At 41.1% G+C, this 20,716-nt stretch overlaps 1 protein-coding gene across 3 annotated transcripts in view; it reads right to left on the reverse strand.

Moving 5' to 3' along the window:
- Window positions 1-20,716, reverse strand: part of CHCHD6 (coiled-coil-helix-coiled-coil-helix domain containing 6) — a 109,261-nt gene that overhangs the window by 61,219 nt on the left and 27,326 nt on the right. For 2 of the 3 annotated variants that reach the window (XM_050313027.1, XM_050313026.1), the window contains exons 5-6: window positions 17,301-17,321; window positions 11,947-12,030 (exon numbers count right to left, since the gene is read on the reverse strand). In XM_050313027.1, coding sequence (XP_050168984.1) covers window positions 11,947-12,030; window positions 17,301-17,321 — 105 coding nt within the window. The remainder of the gene's footprint in view (window positions 1-11,946; window positions 12,031-17,300; window positions 17,322-20,716) is intronic. The other variant, XM_050313028.1, reaches the window with a different exon arrangement.

Here is a 20,716-nt window from a genome sequence, read left to right on the forward strand (position 1 = left end):
CAAAACTTCGAGCTCAAGTTATGGGTAATCAGCACATCTGAAGAAATACACCATACCCGGACAACCAAAAAGTGAAGAGACAAAAGCTATTATAGAAAATACTAACCTTAAGCATTAAGGTCTCACTTTTAAAATGGGGACATTGTTCACTTATCTTCCAGTGAGCCAGAAACCTTAGTTAATGAATACCTGGAAAAAGTTCCTAGCGCCACAGTTGAAAAATAGTATTACAAAGGATAACTTTCTATCATTCCTCTTTATTAGTAATACTTGGACAAACATTATAAAGCAATGGTATATTTATTTTACAGGTGGCAAAAAAAAGTTATTAGGCTATTTCTACCAAGAAGTATTGATTATTACTTAAAAAGGAAAATAAAATGTAAAATGAAACACTGATAACAAGAAAAAGAAAGTGGATTAATGCAGATTCCTTTGGCCTGCCTTTACAATACCAATGTCACATAACCTCCAGTTCTGCCTGCAAGGCATCAGTTATTCCCCAGAAAGGAACACTCATATCTTTTTATATTTATTCTACTATTTAAAAGATTGAAATTCTCCACACAGTAAACAGAAAACAAATACAGTGTTTATCCTAAGATAAAAAATAACAAGGAGGACAAAGGAGAAAGGATGGTAAAAGGGATAAGAAAGAAATCAGAAAATATTTGTAAACAGTTTCCTTTCCATCATTTGACAGTCTCATTCTCTCTGCTTTTAGTGATCTTCTTTTTCAGATGTTTTTAAATGGAGCTATTTAGCCTCCTCGGAAAAGGACAATGCATTGGAGAGACATCTCTGTAGCTGGCAAAGAGCTTGTGAACTCTCTAGAGAAGCCCAGAAAGGCCACAGAGGGATAATCAGGTGGAGAGGTATTTTTTTCAGCTGAGTTATTGAACTGTAAATATTAACATGAAAATCAAACACTCCAAGAGAGCAGGGGCAGCCACAGAACTGTTTCATTCCCATACTCTGGCAAAGACCACTGCTTTGGTCACAACCCTGGGGCATGATGTCACCCATGGCCTTCGACAGCTTTTGGTCTCCACTAGCTTAGTATCTTACTTTCTTTACAGAACCCAGGCAGAGGAAAAGGAACAAGGCACGTCTCACTTTTAACTCCTTAAAGAATAATAGGAATTACTTATTAGCATAAACACTGAAAAATCTCATAATGCCTTGCTGCCAAGGCTTCTCAGGAACATAAATGGAAGAATGTCACATGCCTGGTGTACCATACACCCTTAGATACAAGTTAAATCTACTCTCAAAATTTAAATTCTAAGCACAGTCTCTGACAGTAAGGAGTACTACATGCAAGCAACAAGAGACACTGACCTTAGCAATAAATGAGGAAGAAATAAAAGTAGGCCTAAAGTTCCAGAAGAAACATTTTGGTATGAGCATCCTAATTATCCAGAGTTTGTTACTATAGCTGATAAACTCTGTAACAACACAATGCTTGGGAAACAGTGTTACAGTTGGTTTTCTCAGGCTTGTGGAAACATTATCACTATTTCACCTATATCCACTGGACAAGACCAAACAAAAAATCCAAGCCCTTCAACTGGAGACAGCTTGAGCTCAGACAACAGGAACACAAAGAAGAGACAGAACTATGCTTTTGCTGGGGAACCACAGGAGGGAATAAAACCAAACACTACAATCACCGCAGACCTGGAGCCAATTCCTCTCTCCACAAAACAAATGAACAAACAAACTTAAAACCCAGCACTGTCCTGTTTTCAGCCAGCAAGGACAAACACTGTGTTCCTCACCAGGACACCCCGTGCCTATCACAGAAATCAACAGCTAGGACACTATTATGGGGGATTTTTTTTGTTCTTCCTGCGACAAACCCTGGTATCTAACTGGAAGAAGAGTTATCTCAGTGCCATACGAATGAGGGATTAGCCATCAGGCAGTAATGGCATTTTGCTGCTGCGAACGTAAGCTGCATCTCAAAAAAAATAACCTAAAGGTGAAAGGTCTCACATACTACATTTAATTCCCTGAAGAGCCAAAGGAAATTTTGCGGTATACATAACTATCATGAAAAATTAAGTTAAAAAATGCATATATGCCTGCCTGGGCAGGCACACAATACAGCATTTTTACACACCCATCCGAGTCGTCTTCTCTGATCAAGAACCACAGTCCAGCCAGCTCAAAGCTTGCTGCATGTCAGGGCAAATTAGATGATTTCTGTAGAGCATCCAGTACATCATGAGACATCTCCAAGAGGAAAAAAAAATTCCACAACCCAGGCACTCCTCAGTTGACCCAGGCAGGCAGGCAAGCTCACAGCAACCTTGCAGTTTGAAATCATGTAAGAAAAAATTTGGCTGCTGTTCAGAAGAATGGGGAGGGAGAAGGAAGGAAAAAGAATTAAGCCTTTTTTCTTATTAGAAGACTTGAAATGCAATAACTGGGAAGGAAAAGCTAGTTCTTCTCATAACATAACCTAATTATTACAAGTCTTCTCAAACCAGAGGCTTACACTTATATCTCAGCTCCCGTGTTTCTTTCTCCCATCTCTTGCTCCACTGTGGCCTCTTGGAGATTAGCACAGATTCAGCAGACTCTCCTGGCATTTCCAGCCTCTGTGGCTGTTCCTCACTGCTGCACAGAGGGCAGCATCTTTTATCTGATGGTCATTCCACTGGTCAACACCCACCAGGGCAAGCTTCTCTCCACATTTGTCAAGGTTCAACTCCCAGACAGTTCTAGTGCATACAAGACATATCTTTACTATTTTTATTAACAACAAAACAAAATTTAGTAATTGTTTCTTTTTTTTTTCTTTTCTTTTTTTCCCCACAATGGCGCTGGAATGCAAGTGGGTGAGCTAGGAAATCTTCATTTGAATCAAGGTGTTTAATGGTAAACTGCAACTGGGATCATTCCAATGTACAGGTAAACCACCAGCTAAACCCAAAACCAAACAAACAAAACCCCACCCCTCATCATCCCAGAATCAGGAGATTCTGTGGCAGGCAAAGCAAAAACCATTTGCAGTGGCTGAAGACCTCATGGCGAGCCTGATGGAACACATCTATTTAAGAACATTAAACATGTTATTTACAAGCTTCTTCTGAGTCACCCTGGTCTCTTGGGAATGTGCGTTATATGTTCAAGAAATTGTAGTAGCTCTTTTATTTATGTTTCTTTAAAATGACTGGCAGATGGGGAAAAACCTTCAGAGAAGTGGCCCCAGGCTGTCATGAAACATGTATTTAACACACCCACAGTAAACTACTAAACACACTTCAGAAGGTACAGCCACTGTAAATATGGAGCAGTTCCTTTTCAAAGTCTGATCTCTGGACTACTTAATTCAGCACAAATTTGAGATGTTCCGTGGAGTCTCCCCAATTTAAAGAGTAACTATTAGCCATATTTTCCATTAACATGATGACAGTATATTCTATAAGGGCAGAGCCATAATTTTAAGGACATTTTCAAAACACTGGCTTTACTTTTAAGTCGCAATAGTAATGCTTTGTTCCTGCCACATATGGAAGGGCCACTGTGGGCTGAAACAGAATTCTCAGATTCCCCAAAGTCAGGCTCTTACACAAGTGGATTCCACACACACAGGGAAGTTTTGCCTACCTGAAACAATTTCCAAGACTAAGTCTAAATCCGGAATATCCCAAGAGAAGCACAAGCTTCAATCATCCAAATCCCAGCAGACACACAGACTCCAGCCTAAGGTCTGGAACATATTTAATCAATTCACTCTGCTAACTCTCTACAGTTTCATAAAATAGCCAATATTGCAATAACAGGGCCAGAAATTAATTGTACACTGGTTGGTGAATTACACGGAAATAACAGGCAGCACTGGTATTTATTGCAGCAGGGTGATGTAGTTGCTGTTGAGGTGCAACTGCACCACAGTAAAAACAGGTGAGAGACAGACAGTGTGTATGTGCACACATGGGTACATGTGTGTGTGTGTGAGTGCTGCTTTCCATCAGAAAAGCAGCACTGGTTTTATTGGTGACAGTGCTATCTATATATACACACATTTATAAATACCAGTTCTGCTTATAAACAAGCATGTAAACAGCACAAAGAGAAAGGAAACAGAAATTTAAACTATTAGGCAATAAGAAAATGAATGACATGAAGGGAAAATGGGGTTGAATAAAAAATGGCAAGGGAAGGTATCAAATATTAGATAATGAGGAAAGCTCTCAGAAGTGAGACAAAAGCACCTCTTGTTTTGCTCTTTTTGGACTAGACTTGACAAATGCTCCGGTGTTCAGTTCTAACAAAGAGACAAGATCACATTCTAGGTCTTTTTGTTCTGCCTTTAACAAGTCTTCATAGTGATACACTGATGAGACCAGATACCAGATTGTTATCTAAATTCAGCTGCTAAATTCAGTGTTAAGACACTAAGTTCAAACCACACATTGCCACATTTATTTCACAAGTCGAGCCTGAGGATGGATTCCTCCAAGATGAAGCAGCCCATAAGCATCATTCTCTCCCTCTGCAAAGGTACTCTAAATGCCAGGGAAACAAAATCACCGTACGGCTCTGACAGTTCACCCTTCAGCACACAGACTGCAAACGCATCTCTGCACTAATCGTGCAGGCTGAAGAGGCAGCAAACACTTAACTGCTGTTTGCATAGAGGCTGCTTGTAATTTGATGTAATGTACTGTACATCAGTCAACACACACTGAAGAGAGAACATACACACTGCAGAGAAGGCAGAGAGGAAGTGCCGACATCGAACGCATTTTAGTTACCCTATTATAGATGTTCTTTGAGTTCATCAAATTAACAATCAATTTATTTGATCTCTAAAAGCTGCTGTACTGAGGTGTATTAACTACTAAATTTCACATGCTTTCAGCAAAAGAGCCATTAAATGCCTGAATTGAGCACAGGCTACTGGAAGTCAGTTTGTGTGTTGGCCAATGGCAACAAGGAAGGGACCTCTCCCTGCAGACAGGGAGATGACAGAGGAGCATCAGCCTCCTCTAGGTGCTGTTCAGCCACACAAATACCCGCAGAAAGCAGAAATCAGGGATGCTGTCCTCCCTCCTCCACCCCCAGCATGACATTTAATGTCTGAGAATAACTGAAAAGAGGAAGAACATGGGGGGTTGGAACCAGTTCAGACGACAATTTCAGGTTCGTTCCCTTTTCATTTTGTTCCCGTTCACAAATTTAACACGCACACAGGACAGGATCTTCTGTTCTCTAAATATCAAAGGCTGTGCCCTGAGAGACTGATAGAGCCACTGCCCCTTGAAAGGCAGTGTCCACACAGCTCTGGACAGGCAGCCTGAGTGACTGGGAAGCGATCTGGATGATTAGGATGGATCTTATCAGCCTTTTTCAGAAAACTACACTGGGAATTATTCTTCTTGTGATCAGAAGATTAAATCAACAGTTTGATGAACTGGGTGCTTTGCTGTACTGCTCCACTGGCCTGAAAGGCAAACTGATTTTTTGGATCACAGCTGTTGTAGGTTCACAGAAAGCATGGTGGGTTTTTGAGAGGAAGGGTTTGCAGAAGGGGCAGGAGACAAGAACTGAACAAAACAGATAAGAAAAAAAATTGAAATTTTTAAAGAACATTGTAAGGTTCAATTATGGAAATGGGGACAAGAAATTCTTCTGAAAGGGAAATATATTTTTTTAGACCAAAACTTCATTTCACACTAATTCCTCCAAGTACCCAGAGCTCTGGCTAGAGCAATAAGTTGGTGGCTGGCAAGACAGTGACTGGAGGCAAACAAAGCAGCCCTTACACACACAGTAATAGCTCACATGCAGCCCCAAGACATTACAGGTCATTTTATTGAGGAAGCAACAGTGTCAGTGACACCTGCCAGGACACATCAACTCATTTAGAAAAGGGCACTGGATCTTTAACTCCCACTGGGAGGGCAGAGGGTTCAGTTGAAGACAACACCTCAACATAACTTGCTTTTTCAAAGGTAGGTGGGTGCTTCCCAGGTCTCATGGGTACAGACAAGCCTGGAATCCCAACTCAAGGAACAGATTCCTCACCCCCTTCAACAGAAATCCCCTGCCATCTTTGCCAGGTGACATCAGTTTATGCAACCCCACAGAGTCTGCTTTAAACTGATGAAGACCCAACATGAACATATTGTTCCGTGAGGCTTTTTTTTCTTCCCTCCAGGCTTCTATCACTTTTTTATGCAGAATTTTTTATTGAGACGAGTTACTAGCCAAAAAATACAGAAATGACAGTGGACCTGCATGTAGGGGTGACCTTCATGCACCAGAAGTGGGAGACAGCTCCAAGAAGAAGGATCAAGGCCAAGAAGAATAACAAACAAAAGTTTACCTCCCATTCTTTACACATCCTAAATGCTTTACAAACATGAATTAAATGATAAGTACAAGGGCAAAAAGAGATTAATTTAAACCAACCAAACAAGGTGAATGCCACACACGAAACCACAAGATTTGTGAAGCTAAGCAGAGAAAAAGGTGCAGTCAACCTTATTAATAAAAAAAGGTATGCATTCAAGTACATTCCTTTCCCACTTGCACAAATACTCTACATCTTATGAATACCTCTTGTGCTACTTGCTGCTCTGAAAAACTACAAGCAGAAAAACGTTGCATATTAATGCACCCACCGCTCACAGGAGTCCACAGCCACCTAATAAGAGATAACGTGGGAGCCAGAGCTTAGGAAAATCCAGACAAAGAAGAGGAATCATCTACAGCAAGGAGTTTCACTTCATCTTTCGAGATTACCTTCAGCCTTTCTCTGCTGTTTTATGCTACACCAAAGAGCTGCCCGTGTTTTTGCTGTACTGTAGTACTGCCCTGAGCTTTTGTCAGGTTAAACCCAGCAAGAGGCCAAATAGCGAAAGGAGTCAAACAAATATTTACTTGAGAGAAAGTATACAACTAATATGCTGAGTGAAATCTCCTGGCATCTGAAGGGTTCCAGGAGAGAGTGCATTTCTGTCTTATCATACTTTTCAAAGGATGTTTCTACCACTTGGAAAAAGCAGGACAAAACATACACAGAATCCTTAATAAAAATCCCAGTTCTGAGCAGTACATGTATTAACTATTTACAAGCTCCCTCCATCTCCCTCCCTGCTTCTCAGTAACAAATAAATGCATGAAAGAACATCAGCTTAATCTTCTCAAATCGAGTGTTTCTAAGGTTTTCCTTACAGATTATTAGGTCTAACTCTTATCCTTTCTACCCAGACAAACACTACAGTACAAATCTTCCTTGAAAGCAGTTGAGAGAAGACCCACATTTTGTGAAACAATTCAAATTACATGGATGAGATGTAAAATTACTGTAAGAAGCCAGAGTTAGAAGTTTAACTGCTTACAACAAATTACCCGGGTCTCATTACTGGATTACTTATTGGAGATTAGACAGTCACATTGGAAACACAGGTGTGGGATGGAATGTGTATCACCAGCTCCAAACCCTGCAATTACACACAGTCACATAAGAAGCAGGCAGTTCAAAGGAGCTATTCCCTCTAATTTTTCTGATTACCAAAATATTTCAGGCACTCCAAAACAGAAACACACAGGCCACCCAAGGGACTGAAACACACAACTACAACAAGCTATCAGAGTTAAAGAGAGGAAGACCGGGGGCATTACCAGTGTAATGATCCTCTGCAAGGAATTTGTTCAATAAAATTTGATTTTTAAACAAGTCAAAAAGCATGCACTGCACTGCAGGCAGAACAAAACCTACCATTCCTTCCTCCACACAATCCCCAACAAACTGAAGGGTGCAGTGGGAAGAATTCTCCCAACAGCTAATCCCAGCATTGGTTTCATCCCAGTACAGCTATTTCATGCATTCAAGTCTGTACTCAAAACAGCTGAATGCTGCCAGTAGTAGCAGTGCATGGCATTTGTTCAACACAAGTCAGAAGTGCAAATCAAGTGTCAGGCACTACAAAGAAACAGAGAACCAAACAATGTTTCTGACACAACTGCCATATACGCTCACGGACCACCTGCACCCCGAGCACTGTGCACACAGTCCTGGTTCCCAGCTCTCAGAGGATTAAATAGGTGTGGAAAAGTTCCAAAGATGACCAGCCAGGATGATCAAAGTATGTGGGGCAAGTACCCCATAACCTTGCCCTGATCACAGAATCACAGGAAGAATCAGGTTGGAAAGGACCACAGTAGGTCATCTGGTCCCACCTCCCTGCTCAAGTAGAGTCATCCCAGAGCATACGGCACAGGATTGCATCCAGACTACTCTGGAATATCTCCAGTTAGGGAGACTCCACACCCTCTCTGGGCAATCCAGTGATCTTACAGTTGTCCTTGGACATTCACATTTGGGCACAGTCAGGACCAGCATATTGAACTCAATGGATTTTTAGCATGACAGCACTCACTGTCTCACTTTTTCCAGTGTTTTAGTAGAGGATGTAGGGAAAATCCCAAAAGCTGAAACACTGAAATTATTTTTTCATACATGCCTTTTCCTCTGAAAATTTTAATAAGACTGTCTGGAGAAACTGAGTTTCTCAAGATCTATTTGAAATAAGTTAGACCCATAGTTCATCTCATGCAAAACTAAAGGCAAAGCCTTTTTAGCATTTTTATAGCTTTACTGTTTCACAACACTTTGCCCTCCCATTACAAGCTATTCCATCATATAGATGGAATAACTGAGATAGATGGACTAAATAATTGTTTCAAACTCCCAAAAGAGAAATGGCTATTAGAAAATGAGCAGGTTTTTCCTTCCAATTCTGTGCTCTGTCCAGTAGATTACAGTACTCTTTCAGAGATTACAAAATAAAAGGATAATGTATTCACACAATCTGCTGCATTCAAGGGAACTACTGAGTTCAGTTCTGGTCGATACATCTCAAAGACAGAGCTGCAAGGGTGAAAGTGTCAAAAGACAACAAGCAGAATGAGAAACCTAGAAAAAAATCATTCACAGGAGCAGAGGCTGAAAAGGTAAGGACTGCTCAGCCTAACGGGAAGGTAAAAGAGGGAAGAGAAGTCTACAGATAGTGAATAATTAGGAGAATTCCTTTTATCTCTTTCAAATAAAGGATATTAAATGAGAAAAAAAGTATTTGCAACTGGTAACAGAGATTTTATGAAGTACATAAGTTAACCTGTGGCCCACACTGCCACATGATGTTGGAGGCACAGAGCTGAACAGGGCTTCAGGAACAATGCCTGAGTCGCACAGAAGAATGGATGGCACTAATCCAAGTTCCAGAGAATAAAAATACTGAATGAAAATAAAACTCTTGAGCAGGGCATGTGTCAGCCTCCAACTGACAACAGTTAGGAAGACTGTTGTCAAAGCTACTCTCCCAAAAGTTTTCTTTGTGGTTTTATTTTGGTGAGGGTTTTTTTTGCTTCTTCCTTCAAAGCCTTTGCAAACTGACCACTGTCAGAAGAAACAGGACAGTCTCCGTGTTTGATTCACTGCAGCAGCTCTTATGTTGTAAGGAGTATGTAACACAATTGCTCTTAGAATCCTACTGGGAAGGTACTTGGTTTTTACCATCAATAGTTCAAAACATTCTTCAAAAACAAATCTCTTGAGTCTCTCACTGCTGAATTTTGTTATCATGCAGAAGTGGGGACAAAGCCAACATGGACACAGCAGGAGATGAGAGAGGGGAATTCCTGACAGCCTGATCCTCAGAAGGAGAAATTTCAGCTTGCTAACTCCACACTGAGCCATCACATCCATTGACCCACAGCCAGTACCTCCAAACTACCACTGACCACAGTCCAAGGGACCATCCCCTCTTAAAACAGCAGAGAAAGCAAACTTCTATTTCAGAGCTCTTCCCCACCTCATCCCCTTATTGATAGCTTTTTTCTAATATAGACACACACATACACAGATATATAAAAATATATCTAATCCTGAGCTGGAAAGCTTTAGCACAGTGGAAGGAAAAATAAATAAATAAATGTCAAGGTCTGCGTGTATTCAACAAATAAAAGCAGAATTATATAAAAGCAACAGCTAATAAAAAAGATTGTTCTGCACTGCATTTTCCATCTTTCTAGCCATTATAGGAATAAAATTATCCACAGAGAAGATCAAAAACCTTTTTCAAAACTAATACAATTAAGCTTTATTACACTGTTTCAAGTACATTTCTCTCCTCTCCCTTCTAGCCCCCACCACCTCCCACTCCCATCCAGACTAACGGTTGGAGGCATTCTTCTGTTTCATTACCAGCAAAACACTAGTGTTTAAGGGTCAGAAACTATCTAATGTTTCAAGAGAGGAAAGAAAACCTGTTCTTTTCATCTGCTTGCTTTTGTACACATAACAACTAGAAGATAGTTTCTCTGCAGCTCTGCAGTTTGAATAGGACTGCGGGCAAGCCATCTTACTCCCCCCGAGAAGATCCTGCACTAGAATATCCCTTTCATTGTTCAAAAGCGTGTCCCTGTAGCAAGGGACGTGGACTTGGAAACACAAACAACAACAAAAGATTTTGAAAAGGGGACAATGAAGCCCAGACACAAACTTCTCCCCACTCCACTGTCCATAAAGGACAGACACACACACACACAACAGGTTTTCCCTGCAATTTCCGCTTCATGAAACCAGATCCGGAGAGGAGAATATAATAGAAGCACACAGCATGGGACCAAGAAATTGCAAAAATCCCCTTTGCGTATGAACATATGGACAACTGTGATAATTAGAACGATAGCTGCTAGATTGTTTGCAATTTCACTGAACAATCCCCATTATCTAGAAATAGAATTTAAAATCCGAATGCAACACTGAGTGGTAGTTTTAATAGTTTATTTTTAATGAACTGTATGGATTAAAAGTGTTGCTAAACTGTATCATATGAAATTGCTCCTGGGCATGTTTTACCATTGATGGCTTAAAAAAAGTGCTGCATGGACAATCATGCAGTAACAGGGAATGAGAACAGGAATAGATATGCCAACAGTTTCCTACCATCTCTACAGTCTGCAATTTTCCCATGTTCCATACTCACCATCATGCTACATGTTGGTAGAAAAGCTGATTGATTTCTCTATCTTTTCACAAACCCCCTTTTTCAGAATTGTTTGCATTTCTTTTTAGTCACATAACACAACTACAAGTCGAATGTATGCAACTCCCTGTCAGGAGGTCTAATTGCTTCAAATTGGAGAAGATTATTCTCCACATTTATTAAAAAATAAAGACTACTTATAACATTATTTCATTTTGCCAGGAAGTGAAGAACACATTAGTTCATAAGGAACAGCATGGCTGCTCCTATTTTTATGGCATCAATTTTTAAAAACTCATCATGGTAAACAATTAAACAGAGAAGCAAATACCACGTTCAGGGGAGAGATTCAAATCCCTAAATGGATTTTCAAAGGTCATTTCAGGCTTAAAAGATGCTTGACAGTGTCTCTTTAAATCACGTTCATTTCAAAGGCTTATCCAGCAAGAAGCAGGCAGTGCACTGCAGCACCATTCTTTGAACTGTGGGGCTCCCCAGAGAAAAATTAATATTACAACTTTAATTCGTATTTATAGCAAGATTTATGTTGTGGTGTTATGTTGTTTGGTTTTTTTTAATTTAGGAAAGGATTTTAAACAAAAGGAATAAAAAACAAGGCACTTGTTTTGCTTCAATTTAGCTTTCACCTAAACCCCATGGTGAAAAAGAAAATAGAGTCTGAACTACTAGAAATCTTTTTTAAAAACATCATCGAGTTAAAAAACCCTTTATCTTTCAAATGCAAGCTGCTCAAAAGATTCATACAGCTTTTCCATCACATACATAAGGGGTGGGGGGCAGATAAGACCCTGGGAGCTGAGAGTTCCAGGTTTCAGCACAACCCTTCTTGGTTCTCTGCTCTTTGGATCCACACAGCTCCATGTCCGACCCCATCAGTGTGCAGAGGGCACAAATAAAGACAATTTAACCTTACCTTCCTCTCAATGCGGGCCAACTGCTCCTTATAGAAGGCCTCTTGTCGCTTCAACTCTGCCTCCCTGCCTTGCAGCTCCACAGCCTGGCAAGAACAACAAAACAGCTTCAGTAGAAGAAGAAATTAAAAACAAACAATCTAAGTGCAAGGAAAGCTCATTCTGGGTTATCCCCAGAAGTTTGAAATGCTCTTATTAGTATCACACTCAAACTCATAACCTTGATTTTACTGCTTCTTATTAATTGGAAACATATGATCACAACAAGGTGACATCTTCCTACTGTTTTTTTCAGAACTCCATCTTAGCCATGTCTTTGTTTTTCCATGAGTCATGACAGTCATTACTCCAATGTTCACCTTACCTTAAAAAAATAAACTCAAATCCTCCACTTGATAAACTCTAGCCTCGTGGAGGGTCAGGAAGCTTCTATAGATTTAAATCTTCCCCACAGCAGATACACATAGGACTACCCTGGTCATTAAGTACTCCCTCCACACATCCTCTGTGCATTCCCCATCAGCACCCTCAGAGTTCCTCTGGCTGGGTGCTGCAGACTCGGAGAGGAGATGGGTGTCAGAGAATTTCTCTTCCATCTTCCAAAGTACAAGTGTGACAGTTCCAAAACAGCAAACCTGGTTCATAAGCTCTTGCTGCAGAATAACCTGCTCACCAACTAAACAGCACTCAATTAAAAAAGTCTGTGTGGGTACAGCAACAACTGTAGCCCACTGGCTTTTTACAGCCAGCACCACTTCATTGCATTCCCACCCCAAAACTGAACTAACATTAAGGAAATATGGCATTGACGGAATGAATCAAACTTTTAAAGTTTAAAAATAACAAGCAGCAATAGCAAGACGAATGGCACTTGTTCTTCACTGCCCATCACACCCCAAAATCTCTGGGGCCACATAAGTCATCAGCAGGCAGAAGACCTTTCAAAAACAGAATGAATAGCCTGTTTAACATGGACACAAACCCTGCCAATCCATAACATCCCAGCAGCATTGCTATTAACTTCTAATGATGATGCTACAACCACAGAAAATGCTGGTCCAATATGATTAAGCAGCTGGGACAGAAACATCCCTGTGGGCTCAGACCTGTCATTTTATGGCCAAAAGCCATTGCTAATGAGAAAAATTACATCTGAAAGCAAGTTACTGTGCATGTGCTTCTTTCTGCTCCCCTGCTGATGGAAATACAGTGGTATAATAGGGTTTAGAAGAGATTTTAATCTAGGCAGTGAGGGTGGTTGATAGGTAAGCAAGAAAAGGAGTACGTGAAATAGGAGGATTATAGTAGTGTGGTGGTGGTGTATGTTTCTTTATTTGTTTTTAAGGAAAAATAAATATTTTGGGTTCCATGTTTGCCATCCCAGATCAGGGTAACACACAAGCAGTACAGATTCATATCTATTTCCTCTTGATCTCAAAGACACTCAAAGCAAATCTCCAGCTTTGCTTTAACCACAGCTGCTACATAACTTCTCACCAGCAAACCAGCTGGAATTGGATTGGGAGAGAGATAAGAATGAGGTGCCCCATACACGTAGCCTGACAGAAGAGATATCACAACAATAGGGGCAGTGATGGGTAGTTTGTAAGTGCCAAAATTACAACCATTTTCTGGTAAGGGAACCATAGCTGTCCCTCTCAACCAATACCCATCTTCTCCACAGAAAAGGACTAAGCAAATTCAAATAAAATGAAACAGATGTAAGAAGGTGGGGTGGTCTGGTGGGTGACCAAAAGACCCCGATTCTCCTGTGGATTTTCTGCATAACACCTATAAAATCAAATTACTAAGCCAGTGACTTCTATTTCCTTAAGGAGAAAATAAATAAGGAAAAGAAAAAAGAATAAGACAGTACTGACCCCTCTGCATGATTCAGATAGAACGTGCTTTTCATGTGAAGGAAGGAAGAAAGAAAAAGAGTCAAATGAATTCTTAAAAACTCAAGAAAGCTTCTTTTTAATCTAAATAACTTCATTATGTGGTAGTGCTAGTCACCTTGGGATAGCAGACTATTCTGCAAGCTCAAAACTGATATTGTAACAATACAGGCAGGCAAGAACCTTCATTCTGTTTCTGGCAAAACATGGATCGTGTACCCACATGCTCACTCATGTTTTCAACCCGTGAGCTTGCCCAACCTTGTTCAACAAGAAATTCAGGACATTTATCCATATGACACCTCTGAAAGGGAACACCAACCAAATACCTAATCTCTTGAGTAGGGTGCTGATCTACATGATGATGACCCATGGACTCTCAAGCAAACCTCACTGGAGCTGGGATGCCCACAGTGAATAATTTCTCCACACCAACACACGCTGCAGCAGACAGACATTCTGTTGGTCACTTCCCTTGGGTCTTGCAAAATCGATGTCAAAGAACCAAATCCGGATCTCCCAGCTGCAGACTACACTGTTAGAATTCTGCCCATTCTTCCCCCAAAGTAATTTCTCCCATATTATCCCCCATTATGTTCCACTTTTCGCCTGTAATGTGTGATGAACCAGAGGTTGCAGAGAAAACTTGTACTTGCAACACAAACATATTTTCAATGCCTTGCTTGTTTTCAAGAGCTGCTGATGTTTCAGTGCATTGAAGTATATTGAGCAATATTCCATTTATGACAGATCTGCTTCAAAGTTGCTTTTTGTTTCCCTCTAGCCCCAGCTGTTATTACTAGAAACTTCAGTACACTTTATGATGGCGTTTGAAGTATGAACGGTATAGTCAGAGCATGTGTCATTTGAAATATTCACTGTTCCAAACTGGGTTAGGTAACCAGGGACATTTTGAATGAATATAGGATATTTATTAAGAGTTCCCCTAGTCCTGCAGCTTATTCCCTACCTGCAGTCAGAAGCCTGTGATGTCCCAGACAGAACTGGCTGCTATGGAGATGATTACAATTCCACAGAGGATTGAGATTGCAGGTGCCAAACAAAGCATCAGATACACTTTTCACAAAAAGGCCTTTAGAACTAAAGAAGGAAGGGGAAGGGAAGACAAGCATGATAACACACTGGTTTGAAAAGGAGATATCAGAAAGCTGCATTTCAACTTCCACACTGCAGAAACTCCATTGGAGCTTGAACATATTTTGCAAGAGCTGACCAAAGCCCAGAGACAAAATCTGAAGTGTGTAGAACACAGCAGAGTGTGATGACCAAGAAGCATGAACACAGAAACAAAACAGAGAGAAGGGAAAGAAGAATGTACTCAGCTATAAAACACAGGAATGCACCCAAAACTTAGAAAAGCACCCTGGGATGTATTTGCAATTGCCCATTGTTCTCTGTACAAAAGCAAGGTATAAGATATATTCAAGAAATGCTCAAAAATCCTCTGTGTTGGTGTCAGAGTTACAAGAACTCTTACAAAGCATTCTTACAAAAGGACAGGGAAGGCATACTACTAACATGCTACTACAACTTCCATGGGCATGGATCCATGGACTGGTTGGGGGCTCTTTCAGGTTCTTCCTCTGTTTTATCTTTACAGTTTTTCCACAGCTCAAAGTTATGCAGGTTATATCTCAGTGCTGCTCTGAACAGAGACAAAGAGCCAGGGCAGAATCACATGCAATTCTCTGCCTCCTTCTCTCCCTTTATCAAGTAACTCATTTAGAAATAAACTGTGCAAGCACATTTCTAAAGCTATGCATTACATACTGGCTCAACTGAAGAATTCAAGCACTGGCCTGCTCGCTGACAAACAGGCCAAAAGAAATATTTTACAAGCCTCCTAATTGAGGTAATGAAATAATATTGGTTCATTCTCTACGAACAAAGCCAGACACTCTTAGCCTTGTCCTGAACTGACACCACCACACCACAAATCAGACTGTGCAACTGATCTTCTAGAGCTAAGCTTCACTCTAGCTACAGCCACTCCCAGATTAGCTTTGGCTTTGCCCTCCACAAAATATCACCAGATTTTTATTATTTTTAATCACAGTCCTCATCACCTTGTTAAACACAAAAACTAGGAAGGAAATCTGTTGGAAAAAAAGGGCTTCTTGGCAGGGTCAGATGACAGTAGGTAATGTGGCACCCAGGAATAAAGTGCAGCAATAGCACAGCCCACAGCTGACTGCTACCATCAGGCTGTCTCTCTCCACAACATTGTTGGGATTCTGGGATTTGGGGAGAGGGCATGGAGAAGACTCTACTGAAGGACAAAAGCCCCCCCCAACCCTCTCTCTGCAAAGGGCAACTCAAGCTAGAAGGAAAGATCCAAACCTCAACCTATAAAGAACTTCCTCAAAGGCAAGTCACAGAATTTGGCGAGATTACTGCAAAAATATTTATCTTCTTGGTAAAATGCTTCCACCACTCACAGACGAGCTAGTGAGAAGATGCCTAGATAATCAGTCAGAAGCAGAGAAATAAGCTACAAGGATAAAGGAAAGGTCCTTAAATCTATCCAATGCCTAGCTTCTACATCATCCCGTCTTTGCTGAGAGGAGTTAGCTTCCCCCAAAGATACCCAGTAACATCCCTGCAGCAGCACTGCAGAGATGTTTTGCCTGGGCACCTCACCTTGCCCCACTTCACAGCTGCAGCTTCTAATGCCTCATACCTTTCCCAGGTCTCTTCCAGTCCTGGTAGCAGCCCAGGTGGCAGGGAAAAACACAAATGCTATTAGAGATCTCAAGATGTGAATAAGGAATTTATAGCAATTCACTGAAGAACAGAGCTAACTCCAAAATTAGCTAGCTGGCATGTTCCTGACCAAGTCTAAAGGGAATGGCAGAGCTGAAAGGGCAACACTGAAATAGTAAGAGGCAGTTTGTGCACTTTGTGTCTGAGACTAAAGCAGAACTTCACAGTGAGGCTTGTAGCAGGCAAGTAACCATAGAGGAGCCTTGACTCAACCTCCACCGGCACCAGCAGAAATATCACCATTACTGCAGAGCTGTCTGCAGTTGTTACTCCAGACACACGAGGCCTACAAAACCACTGGCTTTTTGTCCTACCTCTCATTCTGTTGAAGGCAGGTGACTGGGTTTTGTTTCAGAAACCAGACACAACCCAGTGCCTTAAAAAGCAGTACTGGTGTAACCCTCATTTCCTCCTGTTTCTGCTGCTCCCTTAGCCAACACCACACATCACCAGATCAAGTTTGGTTTCAGCAGCTGTAAGCTACACAAAAGGAGCCAGTGAAAATCTTTATGGAGGAAATAATATGCAATTTTCTAGCTGAACACCTTTTAAAATGTAATGACAGAAAATAAAATCCTGCATCTGTGCTCAGCAATAACAATCTGTACGCGCGCAGTAACAACATGACACTTGGAATAAGCAAGATCCAGACAAAAAAAAAAAAGAGAGCTTACCCAGGCGTCCAAATCCGCAGGCTTGGAATAAAGAGAGTGCAAAAGAGAAAGGAAGGGAAAGAGAAGAAAGAGAGAAATCAGTGATTTATGGAGGCCGCCTGCTGCTGTGCAATATAGCTTTTAGGATGACAAGCTTAGAAAAGTCCCTTAAAAATGACAAGCATCTTATACAATGCAGTGCTGTCCCCTGTTGGGAACTGTGCTGTTAGAACAAAACAAAAGCACATGCACCCCCAAGACCACTGCAAAGTCCCCACAACCCACTGCAGGATCCCCATGTAGGGTGGGAGCTAAGGAAAGGCAGTTGGAAAATAGCCAGTTCCAAGGAGCCCTACAAGGTGCTGCACAAAGACAGAGATGTCGATATCTACAACATGTAACATGGCAATGCTCAGCAGACTCAAAAGGAGGTTGTCACCAACTGTGCTGCTTCCAATTATGTGCAAAAACCAAGCATCCTTTTGCAAGTGCATTTTTAAATGCACAAGCTGACCTACATAGCAAGTCATCTTCTTCCATGGACAATTTCAAAGACTGCTTCCTAACGGAAAGCCAGTTGCCTGATCAGATTTCCAATCAAATCCCCTTTCATAGGCAACTGAACACATCTTTAGTGCACAGTCCAAACCTCTGTCAAATCCAAGCTGCCTCCACCTGCTCCTTCTTTGTCCACAAAACTACTTAAGTGTAGAAACAAGCAGAAAAAGCAGGCTGCAGTATTGCCTCTTCTTCAATTATTACTACTTTTTACTTTCACAGTAACCCAGCAGCAGCAAAGCAAGCACAAGATGATAAACATTTCATGCCCATAACCACCTCCTTCTGAAGCCAAGGCATTTATGAGGCAGGTACAGCTCTCATTTGCTGTCAAGGGCTGCAAGCCTTCCCTGTCTCTCAGGACTGCCTTCAATCAGAGCCCATTTGCTGAGCAGGAACTTCAGAAAGGTTGGCCTTTTTCATTATGATTATTTATTTGAGGGGAGTTGACAGGGCACGAGGAACTTTCCTCTTGGTCATAGTTCAGTGCCAGAGGGAGCAGATGGTGGAGGGTAATATGTTTATGGGATCTGCCATCATTGTAATGGCACAGAGTAACTACCTCAGGAAACTGAGGGGTGATGTGTCATCAGCTATGGGTATCATCCATCCTCAGCCTTTGCAGCAGCTCAGAGGGCTGGAACTCAACACCTACAGTTCAGCTGGGGGAAGCCAATTCCCCCTTTTCTGCAGGTTTGATATAGCAGCATCAAGTCCGAGGCCAAACAAACCAGTACACAACAGGTGTTCACTGGTAATCACTGAACAATCTTGACAAAAGCCTGATTTGAATAATATTTTTCTTCCTGATGATTTTTACAGTCAGGACAGATGTATTTAGTTTTGTTTTTACATTTTAGCTATTGCAAGGCTGTCCAAGTCTCAGCAGATGGACAGGAGGAACATAGCACTCTTTATGGTGCCTGTTATTATTTCAGTAGGTAGGTCATGCACACCATTAACTCTTTAGTGGATGTACATCTGTCACACCTGGGTGCCCAAGCCACGAACTGACATTCCTGGTGGACAAACATTTGTGTGACAAAACGAACCCAAGGTACTAAGTGATACTGGATACTTGGTGAGAAGAGAGCAAGGAGAAGGAACCGGGTGCCCCATAAGATACAATGCACAGCAGCAGAATTGGAGTTTTAGAGAAATATAACAGTGTTACTAACCACAGGGCATCTCTCCTGCAGGTACTGCCAAAGGTTTTAATTTTGTCAGCTTTCAGGAGGGGGGAAAATTATTACTCCAAGAATAGACAGATACACTCCACTGAATGGAAATAAGAAAATTAAAATGTGTAGATGCAGTAGGACACATTGCTGTGCTGGGAAAAAAATAACTACATTTGGAGAGAAAAACAGGCTAAATAAAATACAGTAATAAAATAATACCAAAATGAAAACTCTAGAGTGCTCCTGGTTTAAGTTTTGCTACCTTCTAAGCATGTGCCAAGCTCTCTTTGCAGATCTGAATTATCAGCTCTGACTGATAACAAAAGACACAGCTTGTCCACTAATATTTTCGAAGTTTAAGCAATCTGTTTAAGAAATTATCAATATCTGGTTTCCTGTCTTCCTGACCAACTGAGCTTCACTTCTAGCTCCCAGATGGCAGCTTGTGAGTTTTACAAGGGACACAAGTCATCTTTTAGCACCCTTGGTCAATATTTTTGAATTCTTCCACTGAAAAAGGTTCCTTCCTCTTCCAGGTAACTCACTGGGTAGCACGGGAAGATGAATAAATACAGGACCTGATCACTTGTGGTCAAAGTCAAATCAAGATATGATATTCCTCTTAACTGTATCACAGGTAAAAGGTTACTGAAAGAGGATCTCAGGCCAAACCAGCAACCCTTGCCCTAAGTATTCATACAGGGGGGAAAGATGACAGAGTCCACCTGGAGAAGACTCTGGCTGAATATGGGAACTACACAAGTAATGCATCTGTGCTTCTAAAAATTTCACAGTTGAGCACTGATTATTCAGGCAGGGGATGTTCCATAGTCAATAACTCTGTCATATAACTCATTTCATTGCAGCAGGACCGGTGACTCAGGAATCCAGACTACCAGCTTGGTGGAGATCTTCTACTTAAGAACTCAGAGTATTTTTAGGGGCACTGCCAACTTCAGGAGTGGAAGATAGAGTGGGAGATGCAAGAAATGAGAGGCAGCAGGTGCCCAAAACCCAAGACAGCTGCTGGCAACAACTTTAGCACTCATGTCAGTATCTGAAGAGCTCTGCAGCACATATTCTAACATCTTGATGACCAGACTTCATCACTGAATGAGCAAACAGTCATTTCTTCTTAAAGTAATAATCTACCCCTAAACTTTTCCCCAATGATAGGAATTAAAGCATTTAAAGAATGTATCTAGACCTTCAGTATCCACTCCAGACCCTTAAACTCATCCAGTTTAGTGAAAAAGTGAAGCAGTATCAATATGAAATGTAACGAGAGTCTGAGATGTAACCAACTGACAAGGGAGAGGGAGCAGGAAGAGACACTGAACAGCAATCAATTTTGAGGAAAGGCTGTGATGAAATTGCTCAACTCTAATGTATACAGAGCATACACAATTCTATAAACATGAAGATGGGAAGAAGCTGAAAAACCCTTTGCCCTTTTATGATTCAGGGACAACTGCACTCCTAATACTTATGGTTCTGCTACAAATAGGTTTGCAATGCAGACAGTTGATGGCTTTCATTTAAAACAAAATAAAGAGAAAGCTATTTTATAAAATCCAAAGTAAACCATCTGCTTTCATTGCTTGCTTTAATACTTCAGCCCATTTCCACATTCTCCTTTTCCCATCACCACTTCTATACATGCATACACACAGTTTTCATTTTGTATACTGCCAACAC

This window comes from Myiozetetes cayanensis, unplaced genomic scaffold, assembly GCF_022539395.1.
Source record: "Myiozetetes cayanensis isolate MyiCay16 unplaced genomic scaffold, myiCay2020 scf18, whole genome shotgun sequence".
NCBI lineage: Eukaryota > Metazoa > Chordata > Aves > Passeriformes > Tyrannidae > Myiozetetes > Myiozetetes cayanensis.